Raw genomic sequence first — 24,384 nt, forward strand, 5'->3', positions numbered from 1 at the left:
CTATTTCTACCAATAACTGCCTCAAAATACATAGTCAATGCCTTAAAATACGACAGGAAGTTTGATGTATTTAACAGCACCGTGCATGGAGTCCTCATCCAATCCAGGGTATAGAGCCCATCGCCATACCCCAAGTTTTAAATATGTTCGAGCAAGAAGAGGAACATTTGCATTTGAAGAACTAATTGACCCCACCATTGTTACAGGATAGAAATATGTGGTCCCGGATGATTGTGTGTGGCCAGCAAGCTCAACCGTTAAATCCTAGAAGAAAAAATAGAATTTATGAGTATAACTTGTGCTAACACTCAACACGCAATCAAAACTCAGCAAGCTGTTTTAGGACTCACAGTTGGTTTTAGATCTCAGACAAAGCTAACCCAAATTGGTAATGTGCCAATTATATATATATGGGAAAAAAATTTAAGTGGTTATATTGAAAATTTAAAGTTGATTTTATTTTGCCTGAAAGCCATGAAAACTTGGGAATCTTAGCTTTCAGACTTGACCCAGTCTGCATGTTAAGGCTCTAGACTCAGGTCCATGAGTCCTCACCCGAACACCAAGTCTCAGCACACTGGCCTATCACTGTCCCTGCTCATTATCAATACCTCAATGATTGCAACTTAAAACGTTATTTCACTTCAAAGAGGCCTTTACACACCTGCAATCGATGAAATGCTTCCTTCCTTCTACCATCTTCTCCAAGAGACCACAGATACTTTAAATATGCTAATCTGACTTGGGGTGGACCAGATAGCATAGACCTTCCAGGATTTAATTCTGGATCGTACTGCACAATTTGACTAGAGCTCAGTCAGACTGTTATTAAAGATTCTGGAGAATGCACTACTTGTAAGGGATTTACCTGCAACAGTTTTACCAAAGTGGAACGAGCCTGACTAATTCGACCACTTGTACGGCACAGGGAAGCGAATTTCAACCATGTGTCTGCATCCTCTGTTGGTGGTAAAACTAAAGCACGCACAACAAGTAATTCCTGCCAAACCTGAAAACACATTCCCAGAATAAAACTTGTGACCACACAATCAGTAGTTATATTAAACAGCTATATTTCAAATCAGAATCTACCTCAACATTTCGTTTAGCTCCCTGTATCCGATCAATCCACATTTTACGGATCAAGGCTTTACGCCCTTCTGTTGCAGCATTTCCCACTGGTAGTGTGCAGTAATCTATCACCTACCATATATAAAACAAGAAACTTTAGAACAGGAGCATGTAGAGAACCTAGTCGTTACCCTTCCAATTTATATTCATATTTTGCAAGATTCCCCAGAATCTATTAATTGAAGATGATTAAATTACATAATACATTAGAACAAACAAGCACCTCTTCCAGCTCTGCTAGTTGTTGTATACGAACCATTGTACTGTAAGCACGATCATAGCTTTCAAGTACCTGATACAATTGAACCACTTTAAAATTTTGAACGTTGCATCCAAAAATTGAGACTTAAAACTAATATGTAATTATATTTATCAACAAATTCCGGTTGAATGCATTTAGATAACAATTATATGTACCAAAAATGAGATAAAGGTCAGCGTATCCAAAGAGCAAATTGAAACTAAACGATGTTAGTTTTCTTGACATAATCCCCAACTTAGATGAAAAGTAATGAAATAACATCCCACAACTATTGTACAATTATTTTCTCGAATCAAAACCCTTAAGTCTAAAGGCTTAGTAACTCACGTTGGAAAGCAATGTGCTCAATTGAAATGACATTATATATTAGCAGATGCTCCTTAAAAGTGCAGGATACCCTAATTTGGTCCTCAAAACAAATAAAGATTTCCTCACTTTAGAGTTCCTTTATTTCAATTACCTTAACATAAAGTAGATGGTATCGATTAACCCAAGCTAAATGTTGAACATATTCACCGTAACCACTCTGTTAGAAATGAGTGGTCATTAGGACATTATCATGAGCCTGTGAAAAGTTACATGTTTCTCCCATCTTTTCATTTTCATTAATGAGGTTTAAATTAAGTTATGCTGCTCCTAACAACCTCAAAAAGGATACCAACTCGATTGCACCAGGCGGGTCTTCTGGAAACAACTCAAAGCATTATGGTCGTTAGGCTTTGTACAGCCAAGTCGTATTCTAGGATAATTTTTCATAATGAACACTAGTGAATTACTGTCCACTCATAAGCGAATTCTACCTAGAGATATCCATCCCTGGCCCTTAAGTCATTCATAAGATTTGATAAGGAAAAGCTTAGTTATGTTATGCTCCTGTGGCATATTAATGATACACAGTTTGGATAATAATATACTGAATGTTGGATGTCCATGGCATATTTATTTTATTGATCTATGTGTGTATCAAAAAATATACATCAAGTATTATAAGCAATATGCATGGCTTCTTTTACAACCAATAACGATTTTAGTATTATGGATATATAACATGTTGTATCCACTTCAATTCTAATCCTATCTATAATTCCAATACCATAAGAGGAGGCTTTTGTCTAGCATGTAGGGTAGAGAAGAAACAATGAATTTCTAGATAGCAGGGATTAGCGGGATAAAAAATTCTTATCCTCAGCCAACTAGATTAATACCAACATAGTTCGAGGACTCTTTCGACTTGCCTCAGACTCAGAAAGACATACGAATTCATGAGCGAGCCATATCAACACACCACAGGCTCACAAACCAAGCCTTAGTGTCATTACCTTGGACACTCGAGTTTTTGATGTGGACTCGGTCGGAATCCTATAGCAGGACTCCTGAGACTTTACAAATAACTCTCAGCAATATCTTCAAACACAGTCAACCATGAAACATGTGTTTTTTCACTTTTCCTCACATTTCTTATTTACTATTGCCCAAAAGAAGTCTATAGGGTCTGAAGAAGATGAGGAAATAAGATCAAAGGATCTAGGAAAAAGGAAGATTGGTCTTTGCTTTGTTGTTTTTCACTTTTGGACATTTATAGACTTATGCTGCTGTTATACATTTTAAAGTTTGAAGCTATGAGCATGACTGGTGAACTTTCAAATATTGAGGGTTTGGAGATCATATGACGTGTATAATGTTTCAATTATGGCTCTTATGTTTTCTACATGAAATTATTTTATTTTATTTTGAAGTATGGTTTTTTTCTTTTGCCAAGGCCAAGTCCAAGTCCAATTTTTTAGTCTACCGAGTCTGAAGTGACTCCCAGTTTTCCAACTATGATTACCACAACAAATTGAGGAGAACAAAAAAAAGGTTTATATTTCAGTCATGATAGCAAATATAATGAAGGACCTCAATGTAATGAAAATAAGATTCGCTATGTTGACGGCTTAGGTGACCAAGAAGAGGAAGAACCAATACTGGAAAGTAACAGGGCATCAATTGAGGATCACATGATTCACAACCAATCATTGCTCATCATACACTTGCTAGTTTTAGTGCTCCACAAAATCTCAAAGTAATGGGTTCCTAAAGGAAAGAGTCACAATGTTAATAGCCTCGAGTGACAATCTTAAGATAACAATAATTATCTTATTATACCCATAGACAGGACTCTGTGAGTCCTGAGCCCAGCCAAGCCTCCAGAGTCTTTTGCCTCTAGACTTGGACTCAGCCGAATCCGGCAGATTCTGCGTGAACGAAACGAGTAAGCCAAACTCTGCTGACTCGCCTAGTCTCGAGGATTGCCGTGGTAGTCAGACACATAGGCAAAAAAACATTTTTTTCAAAAATTTGATTAACTATTTTTTCTTAACTGCCTTCTCAAAGGCCTAAAATGGTCATTCATATAACTAGCACTATGGTTTGTAATCTTATTTTAAAAATCTGGTTTTGCATTTTCTTGATCATTGCAAATTAGTAGTTTAGATTTGATTAGAATTAACTTATCATTTGTTTTTTCTATAAGTGTTTTTATTTCTTGATTTGCGTGGCTTACCAACTAACTATTTTGTTTGATAGTCTATCCCAAAGAGGAGCATAGGTGGTCTGGGTCTGCATAAGTCTCACAACGCACTCCATCATGTCTCTCATAGCTTTACTATACCCTTAATTGGAATAATTGTGTGCTTCAAATTAAATCCTTGTTCCAATTGTAGAATATGATTTGACAAGCTCTGTCAAATATTAAACTATCCCAAGGAAACTCCTTTTGCAATAAAAGTCTCACTTCAAGAGAACTTCCACTTTTACTAAATCCCTAACAGTAGCTAGATCGCTGTCAGATAAATTTCGTTCTCAGACTTAGATAACTATTTCTTGACTGTCCTTTTAAAAAATACAATAAATGTGAATATTTCATATCCGACTTAGAAAACCATTTGGTCATTGCCCTCTTAGAAAGTTAACTGAATATTTACCTACGTAGTCAACAACAGGAATATAATAAACAAAAAACTAAAAGGAATCAGTTTTCCACAGTCCATGAAATTGAATGTAAGTCTCCTGGGATTAAACTGTGTATATTTTTAACTCAGTGTTTCAAATCACACCCAGTGAAAACTTCTGAGGAAGAATCCGTGGGTATGATTGAAAAGTCAAGTTAAACATATACGCAAAGTTCAATCCCAAAACACTGACATTAAACAAAAATCTATTATCTACAATTCATGGGTTAAACGTTATTGTATTTTCTCTCTATATCCCTATACTATGGAAACACCATTTAGTTTTTGTTTTTTCTTAAATCTCTGATAAGTAGGAGATATTTACCATAGCAAGTCAAATTGTGATATTAATAAATTTATCTTATCCTATCAAGATTCAAGTATGTAGTTTTTCTCTTTTTCTACAATTTCTTATATTCTTTATTTTTTAAATTCCAATTTTTTTTACACCTTTTTTACTGGTTTTTCGAAAAATCTCATACTTTTGCTTGTCAATATTTTACCCAAATGATTTTTCCTGCCACAGTATTAAGTACTTAGAAATCAATATCTATAAATGCACATAGGCAGATCAATTGCACAAAGTACTAGTCACTCATACCAAGTTACAGAAAAAAGATTCTATATGTCTGTGTAAGATTGCTGTGAGTCAGATCTAAAATTCCTTCAATACTCCCTTTAGTTTTCATCCTCAATACTTACACCTTTCCCTTTATAGCAGAGTCATGTCTCTTCAATGAATGGACACTAGACATCCACTATGGCTACTCCCATGTGTGGAAAGAAACATGTCCACAAGTGCTCATCACAAAGTCAGTCAACATGATGTCATAGTTGAGTCTCTCAACATGACGTCCACAATGACTACTCCCATGAGTGGAAAGAGCAGCATCTCTCATAGGCCTTTCACCTCATATTTCTCCATCTCACAAAAATATTCATTTTAGCAAGTAGCAAGGATCAGTGATGCTGAGACTCCCTCTCAGCAAGGACAACAATCTTCATAGCACATTAAAAGCCCTGAACTGCAAATTCTTATAAGAAGTAGGAAGATTGTGATATTGCTATCAAGATGTAGCTATGTTTTATTTAGTCAAACTCATTGACCCATGTTTCATGAGTAGTGATTCAACACAAATCCATCTCTCATGAGAATAAATGGAACACTTAGCACTCATTGGATTTAGGTGATTCTCATAGAGCTGAGGCATTGTGACTTTATGGGAGATCAACCATCCCAGTACTACTCTAGCTTGAGCATGCTTGACTACCAAGTTTCCTCCAATGGTTAAACTCGCTCTTCTTGCAACCTTGTTTGCAAAACCTTCACCATGTGTTGTGCCTTATGAAGCATTCATTAGAAATCCCCTTAAGCCCATTAATTGACAAGTAGGAGAAACTTTCCACAACAATTCAAATTGTGATATTGCTATCAAGATTTAACTGTGTAGTTTTTGAGTAGAACTCATTGACGCATGTTTCATGAGTAGCGATTCAACACAAATCCATCTCTCATGAGAATAAATGAACTACTTATCACTCGTTGGACCTAGGTGATGCTCAAAGAGGTGAAGCACCGAGACTTCTTGGAAGCATGCTTAAATGTAACCCAAGAAGTCACCCATCCCAGTACTACTCCAGCTTGAGCATGCTTAACTACAAAGTTTCCTCCATGGTTAAACCCACTCTGCTTGCAACCCCGTTTGCAAAACCTTCACCAAGTGTTGGGCCTTATGAACCATTCACTAGAAATCCCCTTAAGCTCATCAATTGATAAGTAGGAGATAATTTCCACAGGTGATATTTATATCAGGATGTAACTATGTAGTTTTTAAGGTCAAACTCATTGACCCATGTTTATTGAGTAGTGATTCAACACAAATCCATCTCTCATGTGAATAAATAGAACACTTAGCACTCATTGGATCTAGGTGATGCTCATAGAGGTGGTGATGCTCATAGAGGTGAAGCACTGGGACTTCTCGAGAGGTCACCCATCCTAGTACTACACCAGCTTGAGCACGCTTAACAACAGAGTTTCCTCCATGGTTATACCCACTCTGCTTACAACCCCATTTGCAAAACCTTCACCAAGTGTTGTGCCTTATGAAACCATTCATTAGAAAGCCCCTTAAGCTAATCAATTGATAAGCTTGGGCATAAACTCAAACCCCATAACTAGGAAGATACTTGGGCATAAACTCAAACCCGTCAAGCTCACTCCTCTTGTGGATCTTCATGAGGGTGGAGAATATACCAACGCAGAAAAGAGCAAGATGCTGAAAGTAAGGCTCTAAATTAGCTCCAAAGAAGTCTGAATTTCAGGATTCCTCTCAATCCCATACACAAGCTCTTTCATTGTCAGCAACGTCTCATATTTATTAAAATAAGGGACGGGGTGCTAGGGTACATCAAAAAACAATTAATATAATTTAAAAATTTATAGAAAATCTGATAATATTAAATCATGACAATGGGTTTTCAAAGCAAGAACACTGATAAAGTTTGCAGATGTAATGTAGTGTGTAGAATGGAAATATCACTCAAATTCACAGAGATATAATATGCTAACCATACAGGATAGTCAAATTGAGGTAAATATGAGTAAAACACAAAATGTATCATTCATACCACAATACCAGTAGGCGAGGAAATGGTTTATTTTATTAACACCCAAAATCAACATGTGTACATTGACAATATTCCAAGTACTTATAGAAAGGTCGGTTGGTTGGAAACCAACCGACACATTCCCTCACCTCCTAACTAACCACCCGACTAGCTTAAACAAGTACTAAACATAAGAGTTAATTTATTCCAACTATACATCTATCCCCCCCAAAATAGAAGTCATATGGAATGCTGAACAAGAAAACAAAATGAACTTTGACTTCAGGAAGAAGAAGGATGGGAGGACATCCCTGTGCTCAGAGCTCCCCATAGTCGTTGCAGATCCCTTTCAGCTATCTTTTGTTTTGCCAGAACACCCTGCAGTATCCTGAAAGTGTCCATCTTCCTGGCTTCTGATGTGACAATCTTGCTTTCCAATTCAGCTTTCTCTGTTTTCCAGGCTTCCTGCATTGCATCTTTCTTGGCTTCCCATTAATATTGAAGATTCTGCCTTTCCAACCCCCATGCTTTAGCCAATTTTTATTTTTTCTGTGCCATTTTCCCTTTGCTTTTTGTCATCTTCTCCTTCTTCCTTATCTCCTTCTTTGCTTGCAGTACCCTAGGTTACTTCTTTTTGGAATCAATAATGTTTCCTCTGCTCGGGTTTCCTATGCTTAATTTCACCATTGTGTTTTGGTGAGTCGATTCCATAATTTCTATAACTGTTTGTATATGCTACCTGTACCAACAATTCCTATGACGTGACTGCTTGTAACAAACTTCCATGTGTGGTAATGTGGTAACTGATAAGTATGGTTGTTCTTTTCAATGCCTCCTGTATGGACGGTTTCTACTGTAGTACGCGTACGGATCCTTCTCCTTCTTGTACTAACCTTTCCTCCTTTGCCTCTCATATGAAAACCGTACGTACTTCCTTTTGTGTTCCTTGTACAAATGTCATACGTCCTTCCTTCTCTACCTCTCGTACGGACACCGTACTTACTCCCTGTTGTGCGACTCGTACGGATGCTTCATGTACCTCTCGTACAAATGCTTCATATACTGTTGATTGTCGTATTGTTGCCTATCGTATGGACACTTCCAACCTTACCTCTCGTACAGATGACCTTTCCCATACGGATGTCCTTTTTGCCGCCTCCTTTCTTACAGATGTCATTTCTGCCTCCTATACAAATGTCGTTTCCTCCTCCCGTATGGATGCTTCTTCCTTTCGTACCGATGATGGCTTAAGCATTTCTTCCCTTACCTCTGGTACGGATGCCTCCCGTGCTCCCTCTATTGGTTGTTGTACGAAAGTCCCATGTACTAGCCTCTATCATATGGATGCCTGACATACTAGTGCCTACCATATGAATGTCTATCATTCGAGTGTCTGCAGTACTAGTTGTTGCTATATGGATGCCTTCTGTATGGGTGTCTTCTATACCTTCGTCTGTACTATCTTCTATCTCCGTACGGTGCCCTTCTGAGAAGTTCCCACGCTTTCCTACTGCTATGCGGATGTTCATACAACTGTTCCCTCTTCTTCAAGATGTATGGTTGGTGCTTCCTCTGGTATGACCACTCGTACAGTTGTCTCCTTACGTACGGCCTCTACTTGTCTCGTACGGCTCCTCGTACAGCCTTTAGTATCCTCCTCCTATTGGCTCCCTCCGTACTTATTCCCCTCCTACGGTTGTTGGTCTCCCTTCGTACGGCTATGATTCCAGTATGTGTTGATATAGCTTTATAAGACTTAGGGTGGAGATTTATTTCCTCTCCGTTACTTTCTCCTTCTGTACTTATGAAATAACTAGGGACCCGTTCTTTGCTTTCTTCATATGTGTTTAATTTAGACGCACTGACAAGGCCTTTTACCAATTTATTATCAAGAGTAGATAATGTTATTGCCCCATGCTTTGTACACTTTGTGTACTCCTCCGGGTACCTTCCTTTCGACTGAGATTCTTGTATTTGCAACATATTACATTCTCCGTGGAAAACTTCATAATCTCCCGTTTGCCAGTGGAATAATCCATTAAGGGAACTTATGTTGTCGTTTGAGCATTCCCCTAGTCTAAGTACCCCTTCCACATTTGGTTCCATCCCTTCAATATTTTCTCCTTTGGAGTCTAATGCCAAGTCCTGACTTACTGACTAGTTCCTGAGATCTATGATGTACTTTCTTCCTTCGGTCTCAATAGATAGCGTGTTTTGTTTCTAGATATGGGTAGCTTTTGCTGCAACCAACCATCCACTACCTAATAAGGCATCATACCTTTTCTTGTCTAAAGTGATAACCACAAAATCAGGAAAAAATTGTTGCATACCAACTATGACTTTTTGTCGCATCAATGTTCCTATATTCTTGATTCCATGTTGGTCGGCTCCCACTAGTTGAAATGTTGATGGCCAAAGTGTAGGTTTCCCTATTTCCTTTCATGCTTCTTCTGATAAAACATTTACGCTGGAACCTCCATTAACAATGGCATTTGAAAGCTTACACCCTAATATCTCCATCTCTACTACCGCTGGTGTTCTCCCCATTCCTATAGTGAATAAGGTATTATCTTTTGTCCGTACTTCTCCTTCCTTCTCTTCCTTTGAAGTTGTCCATTTTAAGTTTGCCGCCTGAGTTGGTGCTACCTACAATTGGGGTAATGTTTCTAATAAATCACCTATTTTTACTACTATAGTAGTTTCCAATACTTGTCACACAATATTCGTTACATCCCTACTAGAAGTAAGCCTTTTCGGCTTTGCCTTGCCTTCTTCTCCCGTGCTATCTTGAGTGTCTTTCTTTGCTTCCTGAAATCTTTTGGTCTCCGTAGTGGCATCTGATAGGCTAATTTTCCGACTTGCATCATGTTAACTGCAAAAATTTCGTCTTCTTGATCTTCAATGTCTAGCATATTTAACCCCTTCCATCTTGTGCAATTTGCATCTTCATGATTGCTTGGCCCACACCATTTACAGAGCATTTCTCCATTTTGTCCGCCATCACTTTGACAGTCTCGTGCAAAATGTCCCCATTCATTGCATCTCCTCCATTGGATCATCGGCCTCCCCTTCGAATCAAACTAGAATGGACGCCGTGGTCTGTTGTTATTGCTGCTACTGTTGCTATTATTATTACTTCCTCTCCTGTTATTTATGTACCCTCCCGGTGAGGCTTCTGTATTTCTGTTCTTCGATTGAGTGGAGGCAGATGTGGATTACCCTCCTTGGGTCAAAAATACTTGAGTGCTCCTTGTTTTTAAATTGTAGGGGCAATCTTTAATTGCGTGCCCCAATACCTGACAAATCTCACAAAATGCTTTCTTCGGGCATGCTCCTTTTGTATAACTCTTTTCACACTTTGTACACCAAAGTTCTCTCCTTTCTTTCTTTTCTTCTTTACCCCCTACCACTTACTTCATCAATCGCCTTAGGTCTTTTCTCAGGGCTTGAATTGTTTTTTATTCTTCTTCACTCTCCTCGGAACTTCCACTCGCGCTTCCATGTATTTTTGCCTTGGAAGTTTTACTCTTGCTTTCTATGTCCATTGCACGGGTACATGCATCCCCAAAGGTCGATGGTGGGACTATCTTCGTCTTTTTCCTGAGGGATGATGTTAATCCTTCGATGAACCATCGTTTCTTTAGTCCATCTGTCGGCTTGTTGTCTAGTTTCACTATCAACTCTTTCATTCTTCTACTATAGGCTTTGACGGATTCACTCTTCCTTTGCCGTGTGTTATAAATCACTATTACTATTTCACCATCATTCCTTAGGAGTCTAAATTCTTCCTCAAAGGCTGTGTCGATATTATCCTATGTGTTTTTCTTTGTTGCCTCTAAATCGGTATACCAATTAATGGCAATACCCCTTAGTGTGGTCGGGAAAGCTTTTAGCCACTATGCGGCGTCATTTTCTCCATTTTCTTGCCATGTTGTTAGACATGTTTTACAATGGCGAGCGGGATCCTCCAAACCATCCCTTGTGAATCTCGGTAATTTTTGTGTGTCTATTGCCATTATGTGAGTCTTTTTCCCTCCTGGTGGAACACTTCTTCCCGATGACACTCTTCCTCCCGATGGAACTCATGCTCCCGGTGGAACACTTCCTCCCGATGGAACGCTGCCTCCTTATGGAACACTCCCTCCCGATGGAACTCTTCCTCCCAATGGAACTCTTACTCTTGGTGGAACTCTACCTCCTGACAGAGCACTCCCTCCCGATGGAACATTTGCTCCTGAGGGAACACTTCCTCCCGATGGAACTCTTCCTCTTCCTGATGAAACACTTCCTCCCAATGGAACACACTTCCTCCCGATGGAACACTTCCTCCCGATGGAACACCACCTCCCATCTGGAAGTTCGTTGTCGAGGATGAACTATTGAAGTATCCTCTTCTTCTTGACTTTGCTCCTGTCGAAGATCTCTCCCTCCAGGTGTCTCTGGATTTCCGTATCCCAACTTCCTTGCTGGTGTCTCCGAGATGGCCAAATTTGCTATACCTTCGATTATATGCTTAATCAACCCTTCTTGGATTCTAGTGAAATCCCCTTGTCCTCCCCTTAACTTACGATGTCTCTCATGCTAGTGTTGGAGACGTAATGTCCTCAAGGCGACTTCTTCCTCAGTTTCTTCTCCTTGTACCCGCCTGGGATATATGTTTGGAATCAAGGGCATGAATCAATTTTAATGTCTTTCTCTTTTACTCGTAACAAATTGCTTGCTAACAGGCGAGGAATCTCTCCGAAGATATCGTACACCACTGGTGACACTGGAAGTTAGTCATGTACCGTACCTTCAGGGACCATTCTCTCACGGGCTTCCCTTCGTACTTACTGATCGACCGCAACTTCCCAACTCGTCACTAGATCACATGTCAAATGATCTTCCCCAATTATTTCCTCCTCTTCCCGTCACTATTTATTACTTGGATGAGCAGTACAAAGGCCCTTCCCATTACTCCATCCTACTGACCTCCAAGTTCGGACTTAGGCAACGACGCCAAAAATGTAGAATGGAAATATCACTTAAATAAACAAAGATATAATATGCTAACCATACAGGATAGTCCAATTGAGGTACATATGAAGTAAAACACAAAACGTACCATTCATACCACAATACTAGTAGGTGAGGAAATGGTTTCTTTTATTAATACCCAAAATCAACATACGTTCATTGACAATATTCCAAGTACTTATAGAAGGGTTGGTTGGTTTTGCATTCTCTCACCTCCTAACTACCCAGCCCGACTAGCTTAAACAAGTACTAAACATAATAGTTACTTTATTCCGACTACATAGTGTTTTCAGTTTCAGATTTACACTATATAATAATAATCAGGGTTACCAAAGACACGTCCCTCATCTTAGTTCCCCAGTCCCCGTACCAAGCCCATTTCAAGGACTTGGGGATGGCCAAGGCACATTCTGCCTACCCCACCCCAACCCCTCCTGCTGTTTTGCAATACTAAGCCTGCTTTGTTTACTTTTTATGTATTTTGATTTTTATATTCAACATGAACCTATACAGCAGTACTAAGCCTTTGGGCATTTTGGTTTTGTATATTAAACTCATTTACATATTTTTTGCTATCACGTGCCTATATTTTTTGACAATGAATTCCAACTTCTGAATTTTTAATGCATATTGTGCTTTGAAACAAAGAAATGTTGTAATCTTGCATGCTAAGGTTCTATGAAGTTTAAATGACATGCTTCATCCATAATTTCATATGAATGTAATGTATATTTGCAAATTTCCTTAGATCGAGTCATGCTTTATCCCCTCCACCCATCCTTAATTTTGGCAAAAACAATTGCCATGGTAGAGACCCGTCGCCCTGTCCAGGAATAAAGGGGTAACACTGATAATAATATATGCTCAATGTTTAGATGCATAACAGAGAAGGCAAACTTAAACATGAACAAGAAGATCATAAATCACATAACAATGACATTGCAAATGATAAACTTCTGACTTGAACAGTGATAAAATTTATCATTAATCCATATTTATATCAAAGTTTCAAACTGATTACATATTGAATTAAGCTTGATAAACAGCAAGCTGATATGCAAACAAAAAAGAGAAATCTTAATCAAGGTCCCTAGCTATGATGCTCTCCACCTGATAATAATATATGCTCAATGTTTAGATGCATAACACAGAAGGCAAACTTAAACATGAACAAGAAGATCATAAATCATATAACAATGACATTGCAAATGATAAACTTCTGACTTGAACAGTGATAAAATTTATCATTAATCCATATTTATATCAAAGTTTCAAACTGATTACATATTGAATTAAGCTTGATAAACAGCAAGCTGATATGCAAACAAAAATCAGAAATCTTAATCAAGGTCCCTAGCTATGATGCTCTCCACTAAGCACCTAGTACATGGGACATGTACCAATATCTGGTATGCTTCCCAAGGGTATGGGTACAAGTATCCATACAACATAGATATTTACTATCGCAGCATACCTCGACTTTGACAAACTTTATAATTTCTATTGCTCATGAAAACAAATACATGTGTTCCAGCGAGCCTATTTACTGGATTATATCTACTATTACTTCACTATATATATAGATATTAGCTATGCTCATTAATCTCAAGAAAATACACCCTGTGATTTTCCTAGTGACAACGACGTTTTTGAGATATCAGTCATGATTATTTCATTGTTATATATGACCACAAAAGTTCAATTGGAACACAAAGATATTGTGAAATACCAAAGCAGCAAGTTCTGTAGCTAAACACTTCCTTGCACGCTCCACATATTCCTGTGCTTCACCATACTGTAAATGTCACCATATTAGTGCATTACAACAAATGAAATGTTAAACATTGATAATGTTGTTTGACACTCCAAATGATATTAAAACAAAAGCTAAAAAACCTTTCCACGACGAACAAAGAGAACTGCTCTAAAGAATGCTCCATTACTACTACCATCACCACTGCCACCAGTATTTCCTAGCATTCGAAGTTTTGTCTCATCCCCGTCATCTAGACGAGAAACATACTCTGCCATCTGGTCCCATTCTCCCATGTTCCATGCAGCACTAGCAGCCTACAACAATCACATCAATCAAACAAGAAAATAATAATATCGTGACAAAGAAAAAAGAATAGTTTATAATTCCTTGTGGCTCTATGGAATCTCTACAGGCATCATAAGTGGGTCTGAAATTACACAAGTTCTTGAAAATTAAAATACGATTATATACCATTGGAGCCATTTCCAATCTAGCAGCTGGTTCTGCGGGAGTCCAAAACTCTTTACAGAGGTTGCTCAGTTCTTCCCATCGGGCCAATGCAGCGAGGCATCGCATTTGTCCTGAAAACAGATACATATATGCAAAATTAATAAGTTCCCTGTGTATGGGTGAGGAAACAATCGCCCATAGAGTTACAATGAGCATTTATTCATTAAAAAATTATTCAACCATGAAGCAACTCATCCTTCAATCATACAGCTCATAGGGACATTAACAAACAACAGATAGTCAATATCTTCTATTTACAAACCACATTTCACTTCAATTGACTGAAAATAGTATAATAAACATAAGTGTTTTCTTGAGAAGCAAGGCTATTCAGCCAACAAATGAAAGCGATTCTTAATGCCACAACTATTTGCAACAATCCTCGTATAATACAATACAGTACAGTAAGTGTCATTATTGGAACTTTCTTGAAGTTTGCTAGATTGGTTGACATTACAACTGCTTATTTCCCAATCACTTCCCACTCTCCCTTGGCTATCTGTACGAGGCCACGGGAAATTTTTAAGAATCTATTAACGTTATATATATAGTGAGTAGCATTGACTAATAAATTCTTATGCCATTCACAAACTAGATTCTTGTGAGATGACATAACATATTTCAACAGCCAAGTGATGCAGCAGAGGCCCTTGATATTATGTTTTTCAACACTTTAAAATTTCTGTTTTTCTGAAAGTCGTGACTTGAACATTTAACTCAAAGGTTAGCATATCCAGTGTGCAGTCAAACTTGCATATTAAAGAGAAATTGCAATTTGTGCATATCTTGAAGTGCATTAGAAATGCAATTTAATCAAGTTGAAATTTATAAACACCTTGTTTATATGCTCTCTATTTAATGCAATCCTTGGTTCTGCATAAAACATTTAGAGAAAGAACGAAACAACAATGATGACAGCGATCAAAATTTCCCATATTTTCAGTTCCTGTACAATGAAAAAAAAATTACAGTACTTTCGGTTGCAATATACTCAAAGAAAAATAAGTATCTAGACACTTGCAATGGTATGTAACATCTTTTTTTAGTTAGAGTTAGAAACTTAGAAATATACAAACATACATCATTTGATAGTATCATATGATACTTCACCATTGATTCAAAATCAAAATCAAAAACACGGTTCATGATTCAATGTTCACTAATCAGAATCATAAGGATTCTAAAAAAAAATTGGATCCTCCTCATCTCCAACCGCTGAAAGGTCTATATCATTTGAAACAAGTATCACACCATGTGTCATTGACCTATCATCACCACCATCCATCATCATAGTAAGATCATGAAGAGTTACATCCAAGTTTGCACACTTAGGGAGTACATCCCAAAGTTTGGCTGCACCATCCATGTATTCATCATCCTTACATGACAATAGATGCAAGTTGGTATGAATGTAGAACAAGTCCTCATCTTTCTTTGTCACCAACCGGTTGCACTTCACTAAATGGATATAGGAGTATGCACTCCAATTCCTTTCAGCTGCAAAAGAACTTGCAATCTGCATTGTGTTCACAAAATTAATTTTTAAAAATTAAACATACAAACGAAAAGTAACTAACAATATGACAAATGTTCAAAACTAGATTGTAGAATATAAGTTGTAATCTAAAAACAAAAATCAAAACTTACTTGTGAGAAGATTTTAGTAGCACAACATCATAGATGCTTGTATGGCTGACCATACATGTACCACCATGTGATTGCTCCCATTTTATTTTAGACCCTAATTGCAAATGGAGTAAGCCTTGCTCCGGAAGCAAATAAGCCAAACTCTATCCTTACCTTTTCATGCATCTCATCATCTTCAAAGATTCTTGCAAAAACTTTGGAGCACCCATTAGCAACCTCTTCATCAGCATATGATGCAGTTCTATTTGGCATAGAAAGTGTCACCTCGCTATAATACCTCAGAGATAAACCATACACAAGGAGGTGCAATAGGGTAGTCATCTGCTCCCAACGATGTATAACTATTGCTTCCACTTTACTGCATAAGGCTTGACATTTTGTAGGATCACTCTCATGTGCTTGTATAGAATGTTTTACCTTCTCACCCATGGTCTCCATGCCATCATACACATCTCCCTGGAAAGGTGTATCTATATCGACAAAGCGAAGCATAGTCATTATGGGCTCAGTGATAGCCAATACATATTGTACACAGACCCACCAACGTTCATCCAAGATCATACCCCCAATCATTAGGGCTCTTTTGTATTTGAAGTCTTCCACGCACCCCCTTAGGCACAAATGACCATTTGCCTCAATGCATCTTTTACCTTTAGAAGTCGTCTCATAACAATAGTATGAGATGCAAAACAGGTCTCACCAACCTAAGCGAGTTAACAATATGTTAATTGACAATAAAATTATAAATATCAACTAAATTCCAAATCCATGAAATTTAATAATTGCAAAAAATTAACTTTCCTTCAGCAACTCCAATTGTATGTTCTAAAAATGAATTGTGAAATGTTGTGGTTAGTCACAAACATTTGTATGTCCTCTCTCTCTTCGTATACTTGCTTCACCCAATCTATTTCAATGCCAATCTATTGCATCATCAAGCTAAGGAGTGTATAGTGCATGGTGTCCAAAAAATTATGGTCATACCGACCCTCAACCAAAGCACCAACTCCCTTGCAATTTTGGGATTGATGTAACAACTTGGACCACATTCTCACTACCCACCATATCTATGGCCTCAATGAGAATATTAGAGATGAATTGTGAATCCTTCACCCCTCCCTTGACAATCAATTGCCTTTAGTAACATTGCCCCTTTGGAGGACACTACAATTACATAAATTAATGGCATGTTTCTTGTATCTTTCCAACAATTAGACACAATTGTCACACACAAAGTTTTCCAAGAATTTCTAATGGGTTGAAGTGCTTTCTCTACATAAACTCTCTCCTTTTGCAAGAGTATAGTATGCACCTTTTCATACCCAATATGGTAATCTTACCAGGTTGAAAGGAAGGCCATTAGCATAAAGGCAATGTGCAATGCCTTCATCAGCATAGTCTCTTGCATCCATTTTATATGTAGAATGCAATGGGCTTCTAGGCTGCTGCAAAATTTTCTACTTCATCCTCCTCTCCCTATATAGGGACTTGAATGAATGAATGTTTGGAAGATAAAATTGGTTCCATTTTAGCTGGTGGTTGCATTTTGTTCTTTTCTAAGGAAGGAGGTTGATAATAACTTTTTTTAATCTTTTAACCAAATGATCAGCAGGCTCTTGTTCTTAAAGAAACAAAGTTATCCATGCATCAAACAACCCCTTCCCATCTGTACCTTTGCACATTCCAAAACCTTTACGAGCAAGGCCCATGAAATGAAGTTTTACCTAAGAATAGGAGCTATTGAAAGGCTTTCCCTTGTTACTTTAACAATAACTACAACTCCAAAAATAGGAGCCACCACCTGCAACCTATGATATTCTTGCTATATGTCTCCATAGAGGAGACCCTAAATCAATTTTTAAATTATCCCCTCCTTCCCCTACCACTGAACTCTGACCTTGTCCTCCCACTCAACTCTAACTACTGGTGGCAGCCATTCTTGCACAATACAATGTAGTTTCTTTCTATAGTAAGAAATTAAATCAATTTATATCAATTTAAAAACTATAAATATTAAGCATACAAGTAAAAAAACAAGGATAAAAAACCATTCAAATAGATACCTAAACTTGTTTCTCAATTGAAAAAAACTTGAAAATTTCATTAAAATACTCAAGAATGGGATAAAATGCTTACCTCTTAGTGTTTTAATGAACTTGTGGAAGCCAACTCTCGCACTACAATGGTTCCTCCTCGAAAATAATCAAGTTGCCTTCAAAATGCCAAAATGGAAGCCAAATGAGAAAAGCAAACCCACCTGCAAACAAAATGATGCTGGAATGATTAAAAGGCCTTCATTAGGGTTGTTTTAAGGTTTGGCAAAAAAATTATGTTGTTATCAGCCTAAAAGGCACATGTTTTAAAGGGACTTTAAGTGAAACAAACATTGTTTTCTTGTTTTCTTCCCAAATTTCCGCTGAGGCGTCCAGAAGAACTTGAATACCCCTGCTAGTGCCACCTGGATGCCATCCACAAGCATACAAATGTGTTTGGAAGACTATAATAGGCTTCGGGTTGCATCTGGATGTATGTGGATGACATCCAAGTGGCATCCACAAATCTTTGCCTCACCTTTGCGTCCTTGTCCTACTCCACCTCTGCCTCCAACTATTTGACCTATGAATCGATATCCTAGCCTAATACAAATCCAGACCATGCATTTGCTTGATAAACAATTTACAAACATAGACATTGTTTTAGAGGGATATAAATGCTCTCAACATTCCCTTCACGTAAGCCTTCCATGAAAAATATCATACCACATACGTTTTCAGCTATACCCACACACACTGAAGGAAATTACCAAACTTTGATCAACACTTTGAACATAAAACATTGCCTTACCCAAGATCTCAAGAACATAAATAAATTTTATATTCAACGCACAACAGAGATGAATCAAACAAAAACCAAATATATACAGATTCCGTTTAGGTTAACTTATTTATGACTGAAGAATTGATACATTGGTGGATAACAGATTTTAATTAAAATAATAGATTTTCATGTGCTTTCCTTGTGGGCTGAGAGAATTGGACAGGAGTTGCACAAAGATTGTTTCTTCTCTTCTTGTATTTTTCCAAATATAAGTAAAACAATAATAAACAATAACAACAAATAATATAATATTCAGTGAACCAAAATAGCTACAAATCGTACCAAGCATGTTATGTAATCAGTATACCAACAAAGGTGTTTAAAAGCAAGGAATGAAGACACCAACTGCAAGAATGACCCAGCCACGCACCAAAAGAGTAGAGATGGCTCTCATAAGCCAATCAACAAATCACGTCACTACTGAAAGGCATCCGTACGGCTGCTATAGTCACGCCAAGGCAACAAGAAGCTACCAACGTACCAAACAAGACCCCCAATGTGCAATGCACAAGCACCCCCAAACGTTTAACTTAACAATCTTTGTCAACTGCTGAAACAATACTGTAGAATGTTGTTGAAACCATCTATTGGGGTTTGCATCCCAATAGCCAAGCTCTAGCGTTTGTGTCCAAATCCTCTAAAATCGCTCCTCAGAGCAAAATCGCAAATACCAAGAATGAAGAAGTAAAAGGATAATGAAGGAATGAGCCAACATCTCCTTTTATCTCCCTCTCAAAGCCAATTGAACTCTAAAGGGACAATTTGCCTTTTCTTTTATTATAAAATTGTCTCTTCTCAATTAAAAGGCCTTTATGTATAGGAAAAACACCCCTTTCTTCAAATAACACAGCTCTAGATGCCTGAAGGTCTCTGGATGATGAAAATAAGTTATGATAATTCAAGACCTTTCCAAAAAATTATAACACATAGGCCTGCCTAACTAGATGAAGCCAAAATCCCCTTATTACTCCAATTAGCTATATAAATAGCTATATTTTAATTTATTTAAACGCAAACTTGGGAAATAATTTTATTCAATTGGAAAGCCAAACCAACCAAATAATAAGTGAATGGGTCTTGTCACCTACCTGTGATTGATGATGGGCAATGTGGACCAACTGGTAGTCCCATCACTAAAAACTAGGGATGCTCCTAGAAACTAGAGAATATACCCTATCACCCTAAAACTAAAACTGTATACTAGTCTCAAAGAGCCTCAAATCTAATCATTGCCACAACCTCCTAAATTTTAGGAAAATCCCTAAAATTAAGGAATTGCCCTGACTAGCTCTCAAGTTGACTGTAGAACTAACTTTGGTCATAAGTATTCAGTACGAGTCTCTATCCACCACTGCTAGCCTATGCTCATGACTTTGCTACTAAGACTAGAGAGGGGACATGATAGTCCTCCCCTCTTGGAGATGCTTGCCCACAAGCAACTACAACGCTAGATGCTGCATAATGGACTCACCCTCCTATGTGGAGTCCTTTGTGGGTAGACTTCTCCAGCTCACTAAGAACTCCCGAATCACCCTACTCCTCAATCGTCTCTCCCTAACCTTCAAAATCTCCTCAAGGACCAAAGTCAATTTACCCTCTTCATCCAAAGGAGGTAAATCACATGATGTTGTAATATGCTGCCCCAATGCCTTCTTCAGGCATGACACGTGGAACACATTATGAACCCTACCATCTGGTGGTAACTCAATCTCATAGGCCACCTCTCCAACTCGCCTGAGTACTCTGTAAGGTCCATAAAAATGAGGCTTGAGCTTTTTAGCTCCTCCCCATTTATGGGTACTCTGTCTGTAAGGTTGTAGACGAAGGAATATCATGTCACCCACCTCAAATGCTCTCTCCGTCCTGTGTCGATCAAAGTACATCTTTTGTTGATTCTAAGCATGTTGCAAGTTCTCCCTAAGAGATCTCATGATATCTTGGTTCTCCTGCAACCAATCTTGTGCCAAGGGAACTCTGTTGTCACTGAAAGCCAAATCAACAAAAGATAATGCCTCGTAGCCATAAAGAACTTTGAAGGGAGTCATGTCAATGAACATGTGGTGCATAGTATTATAACAATATTCACCCAAATACAACCAATGCACCCATGTCTTCTGCTGCCCTAACATATAATTGTGCAGATACCCCTCCACCCACTTATTAACTACCTTAGTCTGTCCATCCGTTTGAGAATGGTAGCCAGTGTTGGGGGTCAACTCAGTGCCTGCTAGCCTAAAAAGTTCTTGTGAGAAGGAACTCATGAACCTATTGTCCCTGTCACTCACTCTGGTCTTGGGGAGACCATGGAATCTAAATATCTCTTTGAAAAACAACTCAGCGCCCTGTGTAGGTGTGACGTCCACTGCAATAGGAAAGAAGTGGGCATACTTAGTCAATCTGTCCACCACAACATAAATACAGTCCTTCCCTTGAACTTGAGGAAGACCTGTAATGAAGTCCATAGATATCGTTGTCCACTTCTGCTCCAGTATAGGCAGAAGCTGCAATAATCCAACTGGAAAAGTATGCTCTGACTCGTTCTGCTGACAAGTCACACAATTCACGAACATGGCGTAAGACATCATCCTTGAGACCCTTCCAAGGGAATCTCTCCCATACCACCCTATAGGTCTTACCATAACCCGGATGTCCTACTGTAGGAGTATCGTGGTAAGCATGCAAAATGTGCTCCTTCAACTGTGATTCAAGAACAAGGTAGACCTTGCCCTTATAGTAGATGACATCATCCACTAGACTACATCCGTCATCCTGCGTTAACCCATCCATAATCTCACAAGCATGCTGATTTTCGGAATACTCAACTAAAAGTTGAGCCTTCCAATCTGTTGAAATCTCGCTCAATGAACATAGGGCAGCAAGTGATGGTTTCCTAGAAAGTGCATCAACAACAGTATTGTTCTTCCCCTTGATGTACTCTATGTCAAAATCATAAGCCTACGCCATGGTAACCCACTTTTGTTGCCTATCATTAAGCTCTCTCTAATCAAGGAAATATTTCAAACTATTATGGTCCGTCCTCACCACAAATTTGCAGCCAACATGATACTGTCTGATTTTGGCTAATGCATGCATGATAGCCAACATTTCCTTGTCATATGTGGAATACCTCTCATTATCCCGCAACTTCCTACTCTCGTAGGCAATCGGGCATTTGTTCTACATCAACACTGCCCCTATGCCTTCACCTAATGCATCACACTCAAGTACAAATGGCTGCGAAAAATCAGGGAGTGCCAAAACTGGACAAGTGCTCATAAGCTCCTTGAGTCTCTCAAAGACTCCCTGTGTCAGCTCTATCCATCTGAAGGCTCCCTTCTTCGTGAGATCTGTCAAAGGTGTTGCTAACTGAAAGAATCCTCTTATGAACCTCCTATAAGAGGCACATAAACCAAGGAACCCACGCAACTCAATAATGTTCCTGGGAGAGGGCAAATCGTGAATCACCTGAATCTTCTCCTCATGCACTTTCACTCCCTATGCATTGATCACGTGATCCAACTATACAATCTCTCTAAGTCCAAATTCACATTTGGACAACTTAGCAAATAGAGACAAACTCTCCATGATGATAAGCACCTCCTCAATGTGTCTAAGATGATCATCCAATGTCCGGTTGTAAATCAATATGTCATCAATAAATACCAAAACCGATTTCCTCGTAGTGCCCATAGTAACAACGGAAAGCAGTCGTGTGCACGTCCTCATCCCGCACACAAACCAGATGATAGCGTAAACGGAGATCAATCTTCAAGAAGTAGATAGCTCCATGTAGCTCATCTAACAACTCATCAATGCGTGAAATGGAGTATCTATTCTTGATTGTCTTCTTGTTCAAGCCTCTATAATCAATACACATCTGCAAAGTTCCATCCTTCTTCTTAACAAGCACCACAAAAGAAGCAAAAGGGCTAGAGCTAGGGCGAATGAATCCCATATCTAGTAACTCATGGATGGTCCTCTCAATCTCATCCTTGTATGCTCTAGGATGACAACATGGGGAAATAATCACAGGCAAGTAATATGCTCAAAATCTCTATCAGGAGGTACACCAAAAGGTATGTCACCAAAGACACGACCATACTGGTCCATCACTGATTGTATGTCTACATGAAAGGCCCTACCATCTTGAAGTGTAGGTATTTTGGACTTCACAAAACAACGTGTAGCCCAAAGTATGTCATCATGACGAATGATAGCCTCCATCTTGCATGAAGTCACCTCCTTAAGATCACCGTCTAAAGCCGCCCTCAAGATAGTCTTCTTCCTTCCAAAAAGAAACTCCATATGCATGCGGTGGTGGCGAATGATGTATCGCCCAATACCCTGTAACCACTACATGCCCAAAACTACATCATAATCCTCTAGTGGTAGCACATAAAAATCATCTGCCAAAGTATAGTCCCCCATCTGGATGCTAAGCTAAGGAATCCTCTGAGTACAACTGAAAACAGCACCATCTACAACCTTCACTCCAAAACCAACAAACTCCTCCGACGAGAACCTATGCATGTCAACTAGCTTCTTGTCAATAAAGTTGTGCGTGGCACCTGTGTCTGCTAAGCTCATAACCCACTGGCCTCTCAATGTACCTTTCAAATGAAAGGCATGAAATCTAGGATAACTGGACAGAGTAGCCATAGCCACTTTAGTTGATGCAAAAGGCTCTGGAATGTCTAGCTCCAACTATGGGTGTTCCTACTCAACCTCCTTTAGACAATCCTCAATATTAGTATCAGGTATCTCCTCATCTCCTATCTCAGATGCCACCTCTATCAAATGAACCTTGCATTTACCAAGGCAACAATGTCCAAGCTCCTTACAAGAGAAGCACAGTTTCTTCCTCCTCAGCTCATTCCTCATATCCTGATCCATCCTGGGTGGTCTAGAAGGAGGTCCCCCTCTGCCCTAGTAAGTGTTGGCCTTCTGGGGAGGCCGAGAACCCCTAAAAGGTTTCTTATCTGCCTAATTAGGAATAGGAGGGATGTCTTGAATGCTCGTACCAGTCCCTTCAGCCTGCCCTGCAAACCCTCTATGAACAGCATCACACAATGACTATGAGACATGTCTAGAACCGTGACTGCAATTCGCTGGAACCCATTCACAAAAGGCTTCAAGTTCCCTGGTTCCACAAAAGGCTCCAAGTTCCCTATCTGCCTAATATGTACCAACTCCTAGTTGTAAAGCTCTGTGTCTTTGCGATCAACCCTAGAAATGAGTTGCTTAGTGAATTCAGCATAGGAGTGAACCAAGGCGTGATCCTGGGTGACCAATCCATGGTAGGGCTCTCCACTCAGTTGTAGTTGCCATGACTGAATCTTGGAATCCAACCTCAGGTGGCTCCACCTATGTAGGCCGCTTATCTTGCCCAAACTGAGGCATTAATGGTCTATCCAGAGCACGCATACGTGGATGTTCCCACCCATGGGAATGAAGGGACCTCTCTGCTAAGATATGGGATCGATGATTGCATTGGCTTCTCACAACGGAAACCGACCTACTCCTTCCCTGTTTTTCCTATCTACCTCCATGCCTATCCAATTCCATCTACTCCAGGGTATTCTGTA

At 38.9% G+C, this 24,384-nt stretch overlaps 1 protein-coding gene across 3 annotated transcripts in view; it reads right to left on the reverse strand.

Annotated features, from left to right (window-relative positions):
* LOC149575709 (serine/threonine-protein kinase TOR-like) overlaps positions 1-24,384 on the reverse strand; it is a 214,384-nt gene that overhangs the window by 84,719 nt on the left and 105,281 nt on the right. For all 3 annotated transcript variants that reach the window (XM_089815481.1, XM_089815482.1, XM_089815480.1), the window contains exons 33-40: positions 14,237-14,346; positions 13,906-14,079; positions 13,739-13,804; positions 1,355-1,423; positions 1,093-1,203; positions 869-1,009; positions 665-793; positions 81-264 (exon numbers count right to left, since the gene is read on the reverse strand). In XM_089815481.1, the coding sequence (XP_089671607.1) occupies positions 81-264; positions 665-793; positions 869-1,009; positions 1,093-1,203; positions 1,355-1,423; positions 13,739-13,804; positions 13,906-14,079; positions 14,237-14,346 (984 nt within the window). The remainder of the gene's footprint in view (positions 1-80; positions 265-664; positions 794-868; positions 1,010-1,092; positions 1,204-1,354; positions 1,424-13,738; positions 13,805-13,905; positions 14,080-14,236; positions 14,347-24,384) is intronic.

This window comes from Cupressus sempervirens, chromosome 2, assembly GCF_028749045.1.
Source record: "Cupressus sempervirens isolate cs-2001-9-10 chromosome 2, ASM2874904v1, whole genome shotgun sequence".
NCBI classification, from domain to species: Eukaryota; Viridiplantae; Streptophyta; class Pinopsida; order Cupressales; family Cupressaceae; genus Cupressus; species Cupressus sempervirens.